The 16,911-nt window shown below is 36.1% G+C and overlaps 1 protein-coding gene across 1 annotated transcript in view; it reads right to left on the bottom strand.

The window, feature by feature from the left end:
* Positions 1–16,911, bottom strand: part of kl-2 (dynein heavy chain 2, axonemal kl-2) — an 80,612-nt gene that overhangs the window by 8,817 nt on the left and 54,884 nt on the right. Inside the window, exons 36-69 of the mRNA XM_089635786.1 lie at positions 16,310–16,446; positions 15,902–16,057; positions 15,223–15,437; positions 14,475–14,660; positions 13,821–14,098; positions 13,204–13,349; positions 12,846–13,029; positions 12,597–12,715; positions 11,838–11,944; positions 11,429–11,739; positions 10,720–10,988; positions 10,028–10,167; positions 9,802–9,943; positions 9,478–9,650; positions 9,260–9,383; positions 8,959–9,162; positions 8,682–8,786; positions 8,373–8,599; positions 7,406–7,635; positions 6,622–6,776; positions 6,436–6,535; positions 5,294–5,418; positions 4,812–5,034; positions 4,555–4,730; positions 4,238–4,408; positions 3,895–4,094; positions 3,631–3,794; positions 3,344–3,490; positions 3,098–3,243; positions 2,530–2,690; positions 2,122–2,326; positions 1,050–1,235; positions 749–933; positions 290–512 (exon numbers count right to left, since the gene is read on the bottom strand). Of these exons, the coding sequence (XP_089491912.1) occupies positions 290–512; positions 749–933; positions 1,050–1,235; positions 2,122–2,326; positions 2,530–2,690; positions 3,098–3,243; positions 3,344–3,490; positions 3,631–3,794; positions 3,895–4,094; positions 4,238–4,408; positions 4,555–4,730; positions 4,812–5,034; positions 5,294–5,418; positions 6,436–6,535; positions 6,622–6,776; positions 7,406–7,635; positions 8,373–8,599; positions 8,682–8,786; positions 8,959–9,162; positions 9,260–9,383; positions 9,478–9,650; positions 9,802–9,943; positions 10,028–10,167; positions 10,720–10,988; positions 11,429–11,739; positions 11,838–11,944; positions 12,597–12,715; positions 12,846–13,029; positions 13,204–13,349; positions 13,821–14,098; positions 14,475–14,660; positions 15,223–15,437; positions 15,902–16,057; positions 16,310–16,446 (6,020 nt within the window). The remainder of the gene's footprint in view (positions 1–289; positions 513–748; positions 934–1,049; positions 1,236–2,121; positions 2,327–2,529; positions 2,691–3,097; positions 3,244–3,343; positions 3,491–3,630; positions 3,795–3,894; positions 4,095–4,237; positions 4,409–4,554; positions 4,731–4,811; positions 5,035–5,293; positions 5,419–6,435; positions 6,536–6,621; positions 6,777–7,405; positions 7,636–8,372; positions 8,600–8,681; positions 8,787–8,958; positions 9,163–9,259; positions 9,384–9,477; positions 9,651–9,801; positions 9,944–10,027; positions 10,168–10,719; positions 10,989–11,428; positions 11,740–11,837; positions 11,945–12,596; positions 12,716–12,845; positions 13,030–13,203; positions 13,350–13,820; positions 14,099–14,474; positions 14,661–15,222; positions 15,438–15,901; positions 16,058–16,309; positions 16,447–16,911) is intronic.

The raw sequence follows: 16,911 nt of genomic DNA, 5'->3' as shown, positions 1-16,911 counted from the left end.
CTAATTGAACGGTTCAAATGCAAGATTCTTTCAATGGTGTACCTACGACTTAAATACATTATAATTTGTTTTTTTATTTCCTTCCCACCATTTCAGTTCTTCACCGCCCCCTTGTGGCCTTTCACCACCCCACATTTTCCCTCATTGCCACCCGCGCCCCCCCCCTGGATCTTACTAACGCCCCCGTTGGGAATCACTGATCTATATCCTGACACTATATAAAATCTCCTGGCTTTCAGTATGAGGCCAATGGGCATTTAATGCAAACAGTAGGTGGCCAATAACTTACCTTCTCGTCCATCCCACTGTCATCAGAGCCCCCCCCGGTGGCCACCAGCTGCAGCAGAGAGTCGCACATGAAGGCGGCGTCCTGCGCCTGGCACGCCACGTCGGCCGAAGAGTGCTGCCCCACAGACTCCGCCCGCTCCAGGGTTGGCAGCATGTCGATGTGGTCCTTGTACGACTGAAGGGAGCCGTCGCGCGGCATGCAGTATGCGGCCACTGGTGACAATCTGGAATAATGCCATTCAAATACAAAATTGTGCCCTTTCCTATCGAAGGGTGGCAATGACTATCTGGAATTGCACTCGTACTTGTCACCTATGTGACAAGTAATAATTATGTGATAATGAGTTGTAATAATGTAAAATGAGTTCCTTGCATACATACTATTTATAAAGGTCAAATGTCACAAGTTTAATAATATTATCGTATATAGGTTTATAAAAAATCTATGCCTTATTCTTACCTAAAATTATCAGTTTCTAAGGTATCTGGACAGAAAACTTGATTGATGTAAGCAATCAACACACGCATGTCCCAATCATCTGTGATATGACCCCCGTAGTTAATTACAGCAAACAGATACTTCAGAGTCTCCCACGGAACCTCTTCATATTCATTTAAGTAAATTGTCAGAAGATTTTCAGATGCCTATACAAACAATAGCGTTAAAGTCATTGATCCTGCCAATTGCTATTCATGTATCATGTGAATAATTAAACTAGGATTTAGAAACTGACTAAATACTGTTATGTATAAGCTCTTACATCAAAGTCAGCATTGTTAAAGCTGTACACCACGTTGTATCCGAGTTGTCTGAAGCGCTTCCTCGCCACAAGAGTACAATGGAAAAAGGAGACACAAAACAGGAGCTTGCGATACTTCTCATTTCCCTCATCAAACTTTTCCTCGCTAACATTTGCAAACAGTCGAGCCATGTTCCCCTTCAATCCCTGTAAAAAAAAAAATTATAATCAATTTTATTTTTAACCTCCAGTTGCCAAGAAATTCACCGTGGATTTCCGACGTTTGTACCCGCCATGTGCCGGCAAATCCACCGTGGATTTACTAGTCGCTCACCATTCATATTCACAGGAAAGCCTCATTTTTATTGTGACGAATGCTTGTTTAGCTGGAAAATATAATAAAGCCAATATTTTCTAATATTACAGAGAGAAAAAGCATTCCTCTGAAATAAGTAGCTATCCTGGGGAAACTAAACAGGATAGATATTTTATACAATTTTTACAAATATATAAATGCATTATCTGGAACGCAATTTACAAAAACATCATTTTAGAAAAAGCAAGTAAGTTATAACGAAAATTATGTCAGCCGGCGAATGGCAGGCGAATGGAAGGCGAATGGCGGACGATTGGCGGGCAAATGGCGGGCGAATGGAAGGCGAATGGCGTGCGAATGGCGGGCAAATGGCGGGCGAATGGCGGGCAATTGGCATTTTATCCCTGGCAGTCTAAGGAGTATTAGGTCGCGGGAGGATGGCATTCAAAGGGTTAACCTTTTCACTGCCAACATGTACAATTTGAAAGTTAATCAAAGTCAAATTTCAAAGTTAATTTTCAAGTTCTATTCAAGTTCTGTTCAAGTTATGTTCAAGGACGATTGTTTCAAAGAATTGAAATAATAACAGAATTTGAATAGAACTTTCACCGAACTTTAAAATTAACTTTGAAATTTGATGTATTGTTCAAATTCTGTGAAACAACCTGTCATTATTTAATCTACAATCAATGTTTTGCTGATGTCTATTTGGTAGAATTTTGTATATAATCGTGCAAACAAACACAATTATTGATTTAGTTGTCAAAAAGCACGAACTTGTGGAGGTTCCGTCGTCATCTTGATGCTCTTCTGCAAGACCCCGAGTGGGAACGCTGGGTCTGCCATGGAGGAAAGCCAAAGCCTAAACCTGGAGTGGACAGTGGGAGCATCCAGCCCCCTGAGAGTACCGAGCCAGGCGCAGGCCAGGTGGCAGTTGGCGAGGAATACCCAACCACCTTCCTCCATACCTGCCTTGAGCAACCTGCAAGTTAAATTGAGATCAAACCGGTAAGTAGGCACAAATTTTATATTATTATTAGGTTATGTAATAGAAAATAGAAACAAAATATGGCAATTTATCAGTGAAGAATATTGGATTTTGTGCATGCGTTTTCATTCTAATAATGGTTTATGACCATATCCCTTGTTACTATTATCTGTTGGTAGGTTAGGTTTGAAGTTAACCTTTCAGCAATGACTGACTGCCCCTGGCCCAAGCTCAGTGACTGGAACTTGTCAAACATCTTGACATCAATGGCTAACTGAATTAGGGCACTGGTGGGATCCACTCCGGGAGACAAGACAAACAGAAGAGGAGTTTTACTTTGAGATTCCTCCCAAGAAGCCTGTAAAATATCAACAAATTTTAAATAAAATACTTTTAGGTCCAGTTGTTCTGCAAAAATGCAAATGTAACATTGTCATCAAATGGCCATCCAGCGCCATTTTGTTTTCTTGACATTTGAAAGGTTTCCGTTAAACACCGATTCTAGGTGTATAAAATTGTAACAAACTGACATAGAGTCATCTTCAGCTGATCACAATTTGTTTAAAAGCTGAAACGGGCTTAGAATCAGCATTTAACGGGAACTTTTCAATTGTCAAAAAACAAAATGGCTCTGAATGGCATTTTATGACTTTGTCTCACGTGAATTTCTGCGAAACAACTGGGCCTCAGTAATCAAAGAAAGGTCAAACAAATAAATATTATTTTTACAACTTTACAGTAATGTTTACGTAAAGTTCTGCTTACCCTTATATCTAAAACTGGGGGTTCTACATATCGCGGTCCCATTGTGTTGCTGATGAATGTTGTGATGCAAGACGTTAGGCGGTCCAAACGAAGTGAGCGCACAAACAAAAGCCTTTGGAAATCATTACATATACCGTTCCATTCACCTGATAAAAAAAAAGTACAAAATATTTTATTCGATATTTATAATTTATTCAATGAGAATAATAAAATTATTATGATAGAGGCTATGTACTACGTATGTACCAATCAAAGGTTGAGTTTCAGGTTCAGGGTGAAGATACCAGCCCTGCCAATCTCTCGAGTAGGTTTCAAATGCTTCAATAACCCCGTGGAAACCCGGCAGCTTATTCATCTCTGTCATGTTATCCCAGCAGTCCTCGGGAAGCCAAGCTATGAATTAGACATAATTTCATTAGGTATAATGGTAACTAAGAGAAAGACAATGAGGAAGAGAAAAAGAAAACCTTAACAGATACATAAATATGAATGAATTCCAATATTTATGATTACATAATTTCAACAATATTTACTTGTGGGGTTTTCAGGCTGTTGTGCTCTATCCAAAACAATTCCTCCCTTCAACAAAAATTGGTATTCCACCGATGACAGTTGGCCCTTCTGTGCCATGATTTTGGCCAGCATATGAAAGGCAAACACCAGCTTGTGCCTTTCAAACAAAGCTCTGCAGGTATTTCTACAACAACAAAAAATAACAGGCATATGTGGTATTTAATTAATAGATTCTTGTATTCATGTGAGATTTAATTGGTAAGAGTCAATGGGTATTTTCTTACTTGTAGACGGAATATGTGTGATATTCATTTAAATTAGTAATTCTGTCCTCCAAAACTGGAGTTTTCTCACTTCTATTGATTGAATACAAGAAAAGGTCTGTATAAGCTTCGAGAGAGAACTGATACATGGGATCGATAAGCGACAGGTCATTTAATACAAAGAATAACACTGATGCTCTTTCTGCCACGGGAACATAACCCTAGAATACAACAAACCGTATTCAGAAATGACGGTAAAGAAAATTAGATAGATTATATAAATATGGTAAGTATAAAGTAAGTCAGGTTAGATGAGGTCAGGTAAGAGAAGTTCAGAGGGTTAAATATTGAATTGAATTCTTACCTGTCGAGCAGTGTCAATTTCAACTTCAGTAACTTGTGATACTTGCAATGCTTCTTTCACTTCAACTGAGGTTTTTTTGGATATCTGCAGAGTTATGAAAAGCTCTTCGTTTGCCAACAGAGAACCCTCCGACTCATTCATCAAACGCAGAAGTTCATTTTCCAAATCAATCTAAAATGATATTACATCTTTCAAATTCAATTTTTACCGTGTTATTTCTTGTTTCAATAAATGAACAACTTTTTTAATTAGATTGGTGAAAAAAATAATTTTGCTGTCATAATGTTGTTGATCTTTTTTAATGTAGGTGTCCTTACTAAGGTTTTCTTGTTCTTAGCGATGGTGACCACTAAGTTGTCCTTCATGAGCTCCAGCTGGGGCACCTCTTTGCGTACCACATGTCCGAGCAGCTGGGCCTGAAGACCTTGTTCCTTCACCGCAAAGTTTACCATTGTCGTTTTGGTCAATACTTCGGGAGTGTATGTTGGATTTCCTGAACAACAATAAAAATATCAATGTAGATGGTCACCAATTGAAATGATGATATTAATTCATTCATAGCAGTGCTATTTACCAAGTTTCGTTGTCAAGAACAATCTAAAGTTTGGATTGAAATCAATCACCATTGAATTAAACTTTATCATAACTCTGTTCCCAATGTAGACCAGAGCCTTGTTCATGATGGGGTCGATCGAAGGGTCGAGGATTTCAGATACATTTTGAATAAGGACAGGCAAGCCTTTAATTAGACCCTGCTCCAAGACCTTTAGGTACTCTGCTTGTCCACTCTCAATCACCTGGAAAATAAGTTATTGGTTACTAATAAAATTGTCTCTTATTTCAATAAATGTATAAAACGATTATTAGAGAAAATTTTCAAGTTGAAAATGTCAATTGATTGATGAAAATGTCAATCAATAATTATTGATGGCAATGTACTCGTAAATTGATTAGTGGAAATTGACTGAAATTCTGATTGAGTGACACACCAAATGATTTAAATGAAGTTGAACCGTCACCATCTGAATAGGGTTCAAAATATGAAAACATAGATACCCGAATGCCATTCTTATTTTCCATGTTGGAAATCCATATCAAGGCTTGTCCTTGTGGATCCACAGCCAGCGGCCATCTTGTAGCATTTGTAACAATGATACCATTTTCAGCACTGAATGCGTCACCTAAAACCAATTACAATAATACATTAATTTCTACTACATACAACTAACACTAACAACTGGCACTAACTTCGGGAGGTGATTCTACTTCATAGGACAAGTAAAAAGATACATAACTTTTATTCTAACGTTTTAATGTAGTTTTCTCATAAAAAAGTAGATTTTTTTATATGGAAAAATAAACATTCTTAAATGGAAAAATATCTTTTTCATGGGAAAACTGGAATTTCGAAAAAGTTATTTTTCTTTTATACCTCTACCAGGATGTAGAATCACCTTCCGAAGTTTGTGCATTTTACCCCCGGACACCCTGTAGATGTTTTTTTTTTTTTCGGACTTTTATGTCCGGGTTAAATCTTCCACACACTTTATTTTTATTATTATTTTGGTATTTACATATATTTTTACAATAAAAATGGGTTCCATCTAACTCTGCTTAAGTTAAGTTGGATTGCAACCTTCATATAATCCGAGCCTCTTCAAGACCCGCATTAATAAATCCCTTCCTACAGCCCCTATCAAAACCCGCCTCACAATGTTACCCAACCAGTGGCGACATAGCTCTCCTGCCCTTATACTGTACAAGGTCACATAAGTAAAATATGTATATGTATACATTTTTTTTTTGTATGTTACACAGTGTAAAAAATAATACATAATAGCTTTTCCTCACCATAAATAGACGCGGCTCTTGTGTTTTGGTGAAGGAATTCAAACTCAAATAATAAAATCATTTAAGTAAATAATAATAACAAGAAAAATAAACCAGAAAAAACGAAAGATTCATCGATAACAGAAAAATTATATTTTTTTAAATGATAAGAAATGTGAACTCTTACGGCAGTTTTTCGTAATTTTTCGATTTAAGCTGAAATTCATGAATATTTATATTTATGAAAAAAAAATGGTTGCAAGGAGTGTTCCGATATATTTAACCTTTAAGTTGCTGAAAAAATGGAAAAAATATAATGAAAATATGCACATATGTATTCCAAAATTAGAATCAGATAATGATTTTACCTGGCAATCCCCACAAATTCCACTCCCTTAGTAAAGCATCATCCAATAAAAATGTTTTAATGCTCAACTCTTCACTGTGTGGGATATCTTCTTCGGCAACCTACAAAAAAGTAAAAACATTATTAAAAGGAATACAAAAATATCATCTATTGATGAATTTCATGTTTGTGAAAACTAAAAATGTACCTCACTTATCCAAACGTCCATCAGTTTCTCCCTGTAATCTGAGCCAAATGGACCCAAGTAAGAGATGAAAGCAGTAGCTACCAGGCAGTCTCCAGGAAGAGCAAGGAAACGGGCATCCAAGTTAGTAACAGTCGCCACCCAGCGGTCCTTTTCCCCTAAAATGAAAATACACATTTTGGATGAATGAAGGATATGTTTTCAAAACTGACATATTCCAATTTTTATGAAATTTGATCTGTGAATGCAATATTTTTCTAAGTATATATGTTTCTACACAATATTTTTACAATAAGATGTTGCAAAAGCTTCTTATTCCCATAGTAAAATATTTTTAAAAATGACGTTTCTTGCAAACTCGTTTTATTCTCTCCAATGTTATTTACATAATATAAAAACACGCTTTTTCCATTTCAGTAAATAGAAACATTTGGACATGGGACAAAATGGCCGCCAAGTTGATTTGTATGAAATTTACTGTTCTTTGTGTTACATGGTGTTTCAAAATCAGTTTATTCCTAGACAGTTGGTTGCAAAACAGGTTTATTCCAAGATTGTCTCGCAAAACAGACTATTCCAAACATAAATTATTGTAAGAATGTTATAACCCACTATTATTATTAATTATTTAAGTTATCTATTACTAAAAAAAACATCGATTTAGAATCACAGATTTAACACCCGTATCAGTTTTTTGCGATTTTCCAACAAAATGTTCAAGTCAGTTTTTCAAAAATACCACTAAAATATAAAGTTGATGCAATAACAGGGCTTTATTCGATATTACCTCCCAGTCCATCAAGCAGAGCGTCCGCCCTATCCAAGCTGGCCTGCAGAGCGACGGCCCTCCTGGCCAGATCTTCCTTGGTCTCCAGCTTCTCGTCATACTCCTTCTGCAGCCTCTCCAACATCTCGCTCAGGTCTCTCAACTTGGCCATGGCATCGGCCAGGATCTGCTGCTTCAGAGCCAGCGATGCCAATGCCTCATCTAGTTTTTCCTGCTTTGGTTTTACAATTCTAGAGACAAGATTAAAAAAATTAATCATCGAAATTGTAAAATGTACTCTTGTATCACCAACGTTTGATATAGATTACAAAAGTTGTCCGTTATGCTATGTACGAATGTATTGAAAATGTTGACTTGGAACCATGCTCATCGCTGCGTCTACAAGTTTGAGCAGCTCTATACAAGCCGCCATAGATAATAGATATCAGACGCTCAGTATTCAAGCTTCTATTTTTGTTCGATATCGAATCATTCGCTTAATTCGAACAAAAGAGCTTCGAGCAAAAGGGTACAAACGTTGAGACATGTCCTAATGAGCGTAAAACCATTAAGCATGAACGAGCGTGGGTACATAGCTTAAAGTATTGAAAAAATCCAAAGACTTTAGATTCAAAACCTGTGGAAATGAAAACAAAAACATTGAAAATATAGAGAGAAATGACAGATCACCACTTCAACAGTAAATGCTTCTTGAAATGGCTAGTAAATACACAGGTAGGGCAATGGAACTAATGTGGAATTAGACATTGAAATATTGTGAACACGTCAAACAGCACAAACCAAAAAGTGAAGCCAGGAGACTACCTTATTAGGAAGATTACCTGAAGATGCCCTGAACAGATCAAGCCTATGGAGTCTCTATTGTATTTCTTAAGGAGTGAAGGAGCTTGTTTCTCTTGGAAATTAGTTTAAGGGTCACGAGACTCAACAATATAGAACATCTATATAAAATGATAAATGAACATACTTGTACGCAATCCCATATTTCTCAATAGCACGCACCCACAGGCACAGAGACTTGGCAGCCAGAGATACGGTGCCCACCTTTTCAGGCTCAAATTCAGGATTCTTTGTGTAAGTTTTAATTTTGGTTAGAATTTTTTCCTGGATGTTATTCTTATCAAAGAAGCGAAGTTTTTCGAGGAAGTATTGGTCCCCAATAACTCTTTTAGTGTCGGCCCATGATGTGGGACTCTAAAAAAAAAATTATAAATTATTATACCGACCTACAAAAATATTTAGACTTTGCAAAAAATAAAAGCTTTTATAAACCAACCCTTAGTAGTATCATAACTGCCTCTAGAACAAGCTGAATGGTTGCAGGAGGTTTCGCATAGGACTTGATTTCAGTGATATCCTTTTTGTTCAATGCATCCAGAGCCTAAAACGTAAAAAAAATAATGTAGATCATTTCCTTCTGTATAAATTATTACAACAATTGAATGGGCCACTTACTGCAACAGCCTCTTCTAGGTCAGACATAGCTCCAGCGAGATCTTTCATTGCAGCCTTTTCTAGTATACATGGTCAAAATAATTAAATGGTACACTTACTGCAACAGCCTCTTCCAGGGCAGGCATGGCTCCAGCAAGATCTTTCATGGCAGCCTCCGCCAGTTTCTTGCAAACAATCTCCTCCTCTCCTGTCTTTTTACTCTTAATTGCAACACTTTTCTGCTGTTCATCCGCATTCTGCTGCTGCACATTGATCACCCCCATATACTCGAGACATTTGGCTGTGAACTCCGCTACTTGACCCTACAGCAAAATAATATTAACAATTGGACAAATGGAAATTAATAAAATTTAAGTGCGTATAAAAACAATGGATTGAGAATATAGGCCAGTTTCAAACCTTTGCAATTTCAAGATCAGCTGACATACTTCCAACTGATATGCGTGTTTCTTCTAATTTAGATAAGCCGTTTCGTAATTTGTTGGCGTTTCCAGCTATCTCAGTTCTCTTTTTTGTCAGCATGCTAGCAAAAGAAAATATTATAAATTACATTAAAAAAAAACCATTAATGCTTTTCAGAATTATACTGGAAATTTTACTAATAATTAAATAGTTACTCCTTATATCCAGTGACAAGTTCCAAGTAATTAGTGGGAGTGACGTAATTAGTTCTCTTTGATTCTTGGAACATTTTAATGGAGTATTGACTGACAGAAGACTGCATCAGCGACATTACAGATGCTATGGAATTTTTCAGTACATTTGTTCCACTGAAGTCAACAGATTTCAACTATAAGAAAATCAACACAAAAAGGTTACAATTATCAAACAAAATATCCAAATGGCTTAATTTACAAGATGTGGGACAAAGATGAAATTTGAGTCACTTCTATTGAGACTAAATTTATTTTAATTATGTAGTAGTATTGATATGTAGTTGCCTTTTCGCCTGTTATAGAAACAACGAGATCCAAACCAGTGAGAAACTTGTAGGCCACTTCCAGTAAAGCTTCTCGCGGCCATTCCAAGAACCAGTCGATGGTGGTGCAGCTGATTAGGGCTGGGTATTGGCGGAGACGACTCCTGCAATTAAAATAGATATAAGTATTTAATTAAGCATTCACAGAAGCAGCTCTTGAAAAAAAATCATAAATTCCAAGTATTTACCTGAAAGCGTCCCCAATTGGACTCATGCAAACAACAATGTGCAGATTTGCTCTGACTCTATTCACGAGGAATAAATATGTGTTTTCCTGGGTTTGAACAACATTGGCATTTTTCATTGGCTTCTCCAAATTACTTTTAATCTGAAATGGGAAAAAAATAACAGTTGTTTTGCAAAAGTTTGATGAGTATAAAATGGATTTAACCATCAGGGTATTCTGATTGGGTAGATTCAAATAAAAATAAAAGAAACAATGCTCATGATATTGTTATGTATCAATAAGTATTGAAAAAAACGTATTCATGGGAACTCGTCAATGGGTTAACAGAGTTGTAAAAGTTATTGATAAAATAAAATAAATAATATGTTATTTTTTTAATGATAAACTAATGTTTTTAAGACAAGGTTTTATGCATAGCATAAAGGGTAACAAATAATTATAAGCAATAATTAGTCGCCCGAAATATTAATACAAATTGAAAATATCTCCCGAGTAAAAATAAATGCCGCCAACGGTATGATACAGATACAGTGGATACAGAGCACCTGACCAGATATCAGAAGGCACGGGTTCAATTCCCGTTGGCGGCATTTATTTTTACTCGGGAGATATTTTCAATTTGTATTAATATTTCGGGCGACTAATTATTGCTTATAATTACTTGTTAAAATAATATGTAATCATTCAACTTACATCTTCAAATTCATCTGGCTTGAAAAGATTGGTAATTTCCCCACTGCTCAGTAAGTTATTGATGATTTCGGTGAAGCTCTCCTCGGCGATCTGCGTGTCGCTGAACACAAAGGTGGTGCGCTTATTGTCCACTCCGGTGGAGGTGTATAGCCCCTTCAGGTCCTCTCGGAACTCCTTGCTTCCGTAGTTCTTAGTGACAACCACCTGGTAGGTATTGTACTCGCAGATGTACGAGGCTATGCGAGTTAAACTCTGACAGCCAGATCCACCTTGAATAATATGCAATCTGAATCTTAGCAAGTTGAATGTCAGATTTTAGTGACATAATATTGCACCAGTGACACTTTATTTGTTTACGTGTCCATTCTTCTTAAACTTTCATTTAATGGGTATTATTTGCACTAACTAATGTATGTAACAGAAGTAGAGTTTATTTGTGTTATTCAAAGATTGGCGCTTCTATCACATACCAAAAATTGTCACCCAATGGTTTTATTTTATTTATCTACAATCAATTTTTGTTATTTTTATTCTCCAATGTATTGCTCCCGGCTAAAATTTAAAAGATTTCGTAGAACGGACCAAAAACCAAATTGTGATTATTTAAAAGTATGTGCATAAAGCAGTGGTATTGCTGATGTCAGTACAGTAACTATTTATTAGTGTTATTTATTTTCTGCAAATGTAATTGAAGGAGAATATGTTTTACCTATGCCAACAAGCAGCATATTCCCCCTAGGCTGGGAAATGACACGAATAATCTTGGCCACATGCTCAATGGCATACTTGAACAGTACCAGATCCATCCTCACAACACCGGCGGAGCAGTTGTACTCCTCCAGCTGATGCTCTATGTAGGTCCTCAGAGTGTCAAGGCTCAGGATATCCTCATAGATCTTGAAGGGGTTTATGAAATCCCCAAACACGGGACACCTTTTCTCCGGACAAACAGTGTTGAAAGTTGTATCAAAATGCTTCCCGAGCATCTCATTCAACAAATTCGCAAACCAAGATCTGTCACTGAAATACCACAGAGAAATGGGTTCAAAAACATTATTAAGTAATACAATGGAATAATTCATAAATGTCAGTAATACTTGAAGCTATTTAATACTAACGGTTCATCAATGAGACGATCATAGAATACCCGGTAAGTTTCATGTATCCACAGACGAAGTATTGCAACTTTAGTACTCTGATAGTCTTTATTACTTCTCAACAAACCCTGAAAAATAGCAACAAAGAAAAAAAAATTACATAAATAAAACGTTAAAAATTTAATTCAGTAAAAAACAGCATTTTTCCCACACGTTTCAGAACCACTGTTCCTTCATCAGGATTAAATTTATATTATATACTAACTTTCAACGGTTAAGAAACTGGTGGGAAAAATTCTCTAAATAAAGTGATGTTTTACAAAGTGAAATTACTTTTTTATTTTTATAAAGTACAAGCACAAAGTATTAGCTGAATACAATTGTTAACAATAACTTTATTTACATCACTTTTATTTTTAATACTTATTGCCGATTTTTAGATTTAGATTGCCGATTATCAGCGATTAGGATTCGCTACTATTGTAGCTTCTTCAGGGCAGTATAATTATTTTTTGTTTGTTTTTGAATCTTTATTTAGATGTATGCAATTTTTTTTCACACATCTAGTAGGAAAAATACATAATATACAAATAAAAACACAATTTAAGAAATACAGTGATATTATATTACATCATAAAAACTGATGTTAACAAAGTTATTATTTAATTTCAAATTATAATGACACATCACAAAATATCTGCATCACATAAAATAATATGTTAATGTAAGTATTTAATCTTGATAATAACAATTTATTTGTCTAATGCATATTTTTAATACCTGGAAAATCTTTGAAATGTCTCTCAAGTTGAATAAATAATGCATCTTGGTTGGTGTTGGTAGCAATTTAGCCACCACTATGTTAAATATGTCCATCGTAGTGATGAGAAGAATTTTTCCTGAAAAGTTGTAATAAATACATTATATACAAAACACATGAAAATAATAACAAAAGGGTGTTAATATGGACACATATTTACATACGGAGTTCTTTTCAGTGAAACGAAACATTAAATTAAATCAATTTACCGGCACTCTTAGTTTCCTCATCGAAATCAGCAAAGTGCTGTGATATCATGGTGCCGAATATTTTCAAGAGTTGTGAATGGGTGGGAGCGGGAAGGTAGAAGGAATGGAAACAGGATAGAAGACGCGGGGGCAGCGGGGACCTGGCGCCCCCCGGGGGCCCCACTGCACCCACCACCACCATGTTCTATGGACAGAAAGGTATGTTAGGATTTGTCAAAATAGGTTGAATTAGTTAAGGAATGCGGAAGAATGTGAAATTGTAAATCAAATATAGCAGTTGCCTAGTAAGGTGATTCACTGTATCAGTGTATTGTAAATGTCAATTAAATGCCATGTATTTTATAAATAAATAATTTACCTTAACATTTTTCTTCCACTGCTTCAAGCGATCGTACCAGAATCCATAGTCCAGCCACTGACGAATAAACTCCAGAGGCGGTTGAGATCCATATTCATCACGAGCCGGCATATTCATGTCATCCATGAATGATACCATTTTTTTACCTAGAAATATCATCAAAATGATTGAAAACCGCTAGTAGCATGATCATTCGCTGAAAAAAATATTACATTAATATGTACGTAACGTGACATATCACACCAAGAAAATTATTTACTGTATTAGGCACCTACTTCATCCTCAAGGACCTCATTTGGGAATGCATTTCAAAATGCCAGAGAGACAGATTTGTTAAAAAAAAACTCCGTACTTATTCACTCGTTAAGTTGGCAAAAAACTGAGTTGTGGAAATAATTTTTCTTTTGATTTTGACGTGAGACTTTAGAGTATTTTTTAAATGATTTAGGGAATATTTTAAGTAAATTTAAATACTATCTTGATTTTCTCACAGCGCCCCTTCAGAGATGGCGCCGGGTTTTTTTTGCACATTTTTAACATATGTCAAATCCGGCGCTGAATATAGTTGTGAGTTTATGATGTCGATAACAGTATAAATAAAATATCAGTATAGATACCTCCAGCCGGCACATAATTTCCTTTGCTTCTCTTCTCCAATCTTGCTTCAATCATGTCCTGCACATTTGCCGATGTAGTCTGAGCGGATATGTTCATGATCAGGTTGCTAAAGACATCGGCATCGAAGAGATTGATGACTCCCTGCATCAGCGATGACTTCCCCGTCCCAGAAGGACCTCCTAGAAGTACTCCGAAGCCAGCCTTGATCAGCAACACTGAAAGGTGCTGTACTCTGAAGGATTCCACTGTTGGAACGAGAATGGAATGGAAGCCAAGCCTGAAATTCATTGTTATTTTATTGGGTTAAACAATCTGCAATACTGTCAATTATTAAAAAAAAAAACCAACTGTTCTTATAGAACTGAAAGACGATCAAATAAATCAAAAATATTTTTATGACACCCGATAAATGCAAGTGTTTATCGTTAACAATCGCGAGAAATGAATGTTATTGTGAAATTTGTACATTTTTTTAGAAAAACTACACACTTTTTCCTTTTTCAAATTCCATCATTTTTATGTGGTATAAACATGGGTGGCGATACAATTTTAATCAGGGCAAAAAAAAATTCACAAATGTGAGTTAATCAAATGGTAAAAAAGTCATGGCACGTCCTTACTTTTATCTACAGAATATTCATTGTGTGTCTTACTCTGCATTAAATCTCCAAGAATCTGATAGTTTCTCCTCCCATGGAACGAACATCCTTCGCACTGGATCCACGTAATAATCATACACCATGCCCTTGATGGGGAATATGCCTTCCAATTCCCGCAGCCAGCTGTCAAACTTCTTCCTGCTTGCTTCTTCAAGTGTTGCGCAAACTGACCATACCAAGCTGAAAATTAAATAGTTATAACGAGGTTATCAAAATGCTTCTCAAATTTCTTTCATCTGTTAAGAGCTACTGAGTAAAGTAGACACTCCACTTATTTAAATTTTGAAGAATGTTCGCAAACTAAATAACATAGAAATACAAATCCTTCACGAGCTAAAAAAATTTTCAACTGTGACTTTGACAGAACAAGAAGTTAATACTAAAAAATAGATGCCTAAATATTAAGTTTTCTATTCAGCAAACATGTCTCGGATACAGAGTTTACTGATTTTAGCAAATTTTTTACTTAGCAGTCGCACAGTTTGATTTGTGAAATCGGTAGGGCTTTTAATTTTATAACAAAACAATCTGTGCCTACACATATTCTCTGTTTACATAAACATTCAGAAGGTCCAAAGGACAGGCAAGTTCAAGGACTAGGATGGCCAAAGAAACCCCAAATAATAACAGAACAACTATATCAACAGATTCAGAGAGAAAAATATTAATAATACTTTTTAAAAATAAATATGTACATCATCATTAGTATTTACTACTGATTATTGGAATGCATCAGTCTCACCTGAACAAAAACCACATCTTGTTAAGCGTCAGCACATTATCCTCCTCATTGTCCCCCCCGAGGGGTGGGGGTGGGTTGGGAGCCATGATGTAGAGCAGGCGACATAGGCTGCGCACCCCAGTGAGCTCCTGCCCCTCCACACCTGCCCCCTCCTTCATGTTCAGTCTCTTGAAGTCCAGAGTGCGTTGCAGGAAGAAGGTGAAGATCTCTCTAAGCTGGAAAATTGATAAGCTTTGAGGAAAATACAATTGAGTTAATGAGTTGGTGATTTTCGGGGAGAGAAAAATGTGTTGTTGGTTGGACTATCCAGATAACCGATTTTTCGGAAAAGAGTTCTGATTTGTGAACATCTTTCAAGACTGTACCAAAAAATCAGAGTGGTTGCTTTAAATTATGTTGAAAAATAAATTTAACTAAAAATTTAAGAAGAAAATCGATGGTAAATACCTAATAAATAAAGCCATAAAGAATGGAAAAAAAACTTAATTGTTAGGTTGTGAGATTATGTTGATTGTTTGACTGTTTGATTGTTTCATTGTTTTAATATTGTCCTGATGATAGAAGGGTACTTCCGAAACCGGTCGATCAAAATAATGTTTAAAACAAATGTATGAATATAATAATGACAAGCCACAAAGTAAGTTTACAAATATGTTTAATTGTTTGATTATACTCTCACATCATCTCGGTATTTGAGATCCTTGAGGGTTTCAAGCCAGGAGTTGACGTAAGGCCACCAGCCCCAGTCCTTGTAGTCATTGTACACCATTCCACAGCGGGACACGGTGGCAGGAGAAGCCACTGACAGATCTCGGGCTTCAAATAGTAGCGAAACCTAAACAAAAATAATGTTTAATATGCGCTTCATTCCAGAGATGAATCAGTATATCACCTTGATTAGAAACCACTATTTAGAATCGAAAGCTTAATAGAAATGGGTTTAGCTTTGCTTAATAACTAGATCCGAAACGCCGGATAGTTCCCAACCTTCCATTCATTCACTTTCATTCCCCCCATCAATCCCCAATTATTGTGGATTGCAGAAGAAAACATAAACTGAAAAAGTTAATTTAATGATTTAACTAACCATCGGTGGCATATTAATCCTTTCACTGTTTATGAGAGTTAGAAGCTTGTTGTCATCCATAACGGAATTGAGATTCTCAATCCACACAGCATCCACTGGGCCATCAAATACTATCCATTTTTGGTCTGGAGTCTCCTCTGTTATCAAAGACAGATACACGATTAACAAAATATGTTAGTGCATAGCGTATAATATTATGTAGTTATGTAGGAATATAAATATATCATCTGGCATTCTTGTCATTGCAGCCTTTGCGATCTGCAGAACTTACAATGGTCTATTGCTAAATTAGTTTTTCGAATTAATGGTTAAGTTTTTTATATAAATAAATTATTGACATCACTGGGGTGCGTTTTATAGATTTGACTTAGTCTCTCTAGCGTCCAGCGAGATGAATTCCTTCCTCTTTTGCTTCACAAACTCAATCCCTCTAGCCACAACGAATTTCTCCAGGCGAAGGTATCCGAAGAATAGGAAGACATGTCTCAGGCCATAGAATAAAAAAGAATGCAAGAAATGCCATGTGGGCGTGTTTCGTGATCCAAAAGTCTGATAATTCTTTGCTTAATTTTCTTAAGCAGAACTGTTTTTCACCATTGCTA

Source organism: Hesperophylax consimilis, chromosome 9, assembly GCF_061612785.1.
Source record: "Hesperophylax consimilis isolate HC1 chromosome 9, BYU_Hcon_1.0, whole genome shotgun sequence".
Lineage (NCBI taxonomy): Eukaryota > Metazoa > Arthropoda > Insecta > Trichoptera > Limnephilidae > Hesperophylax > Hesperophylax consimilis.
This window is presented reverse-complemented; position numbering and strand designations above follow the sequence as displayed.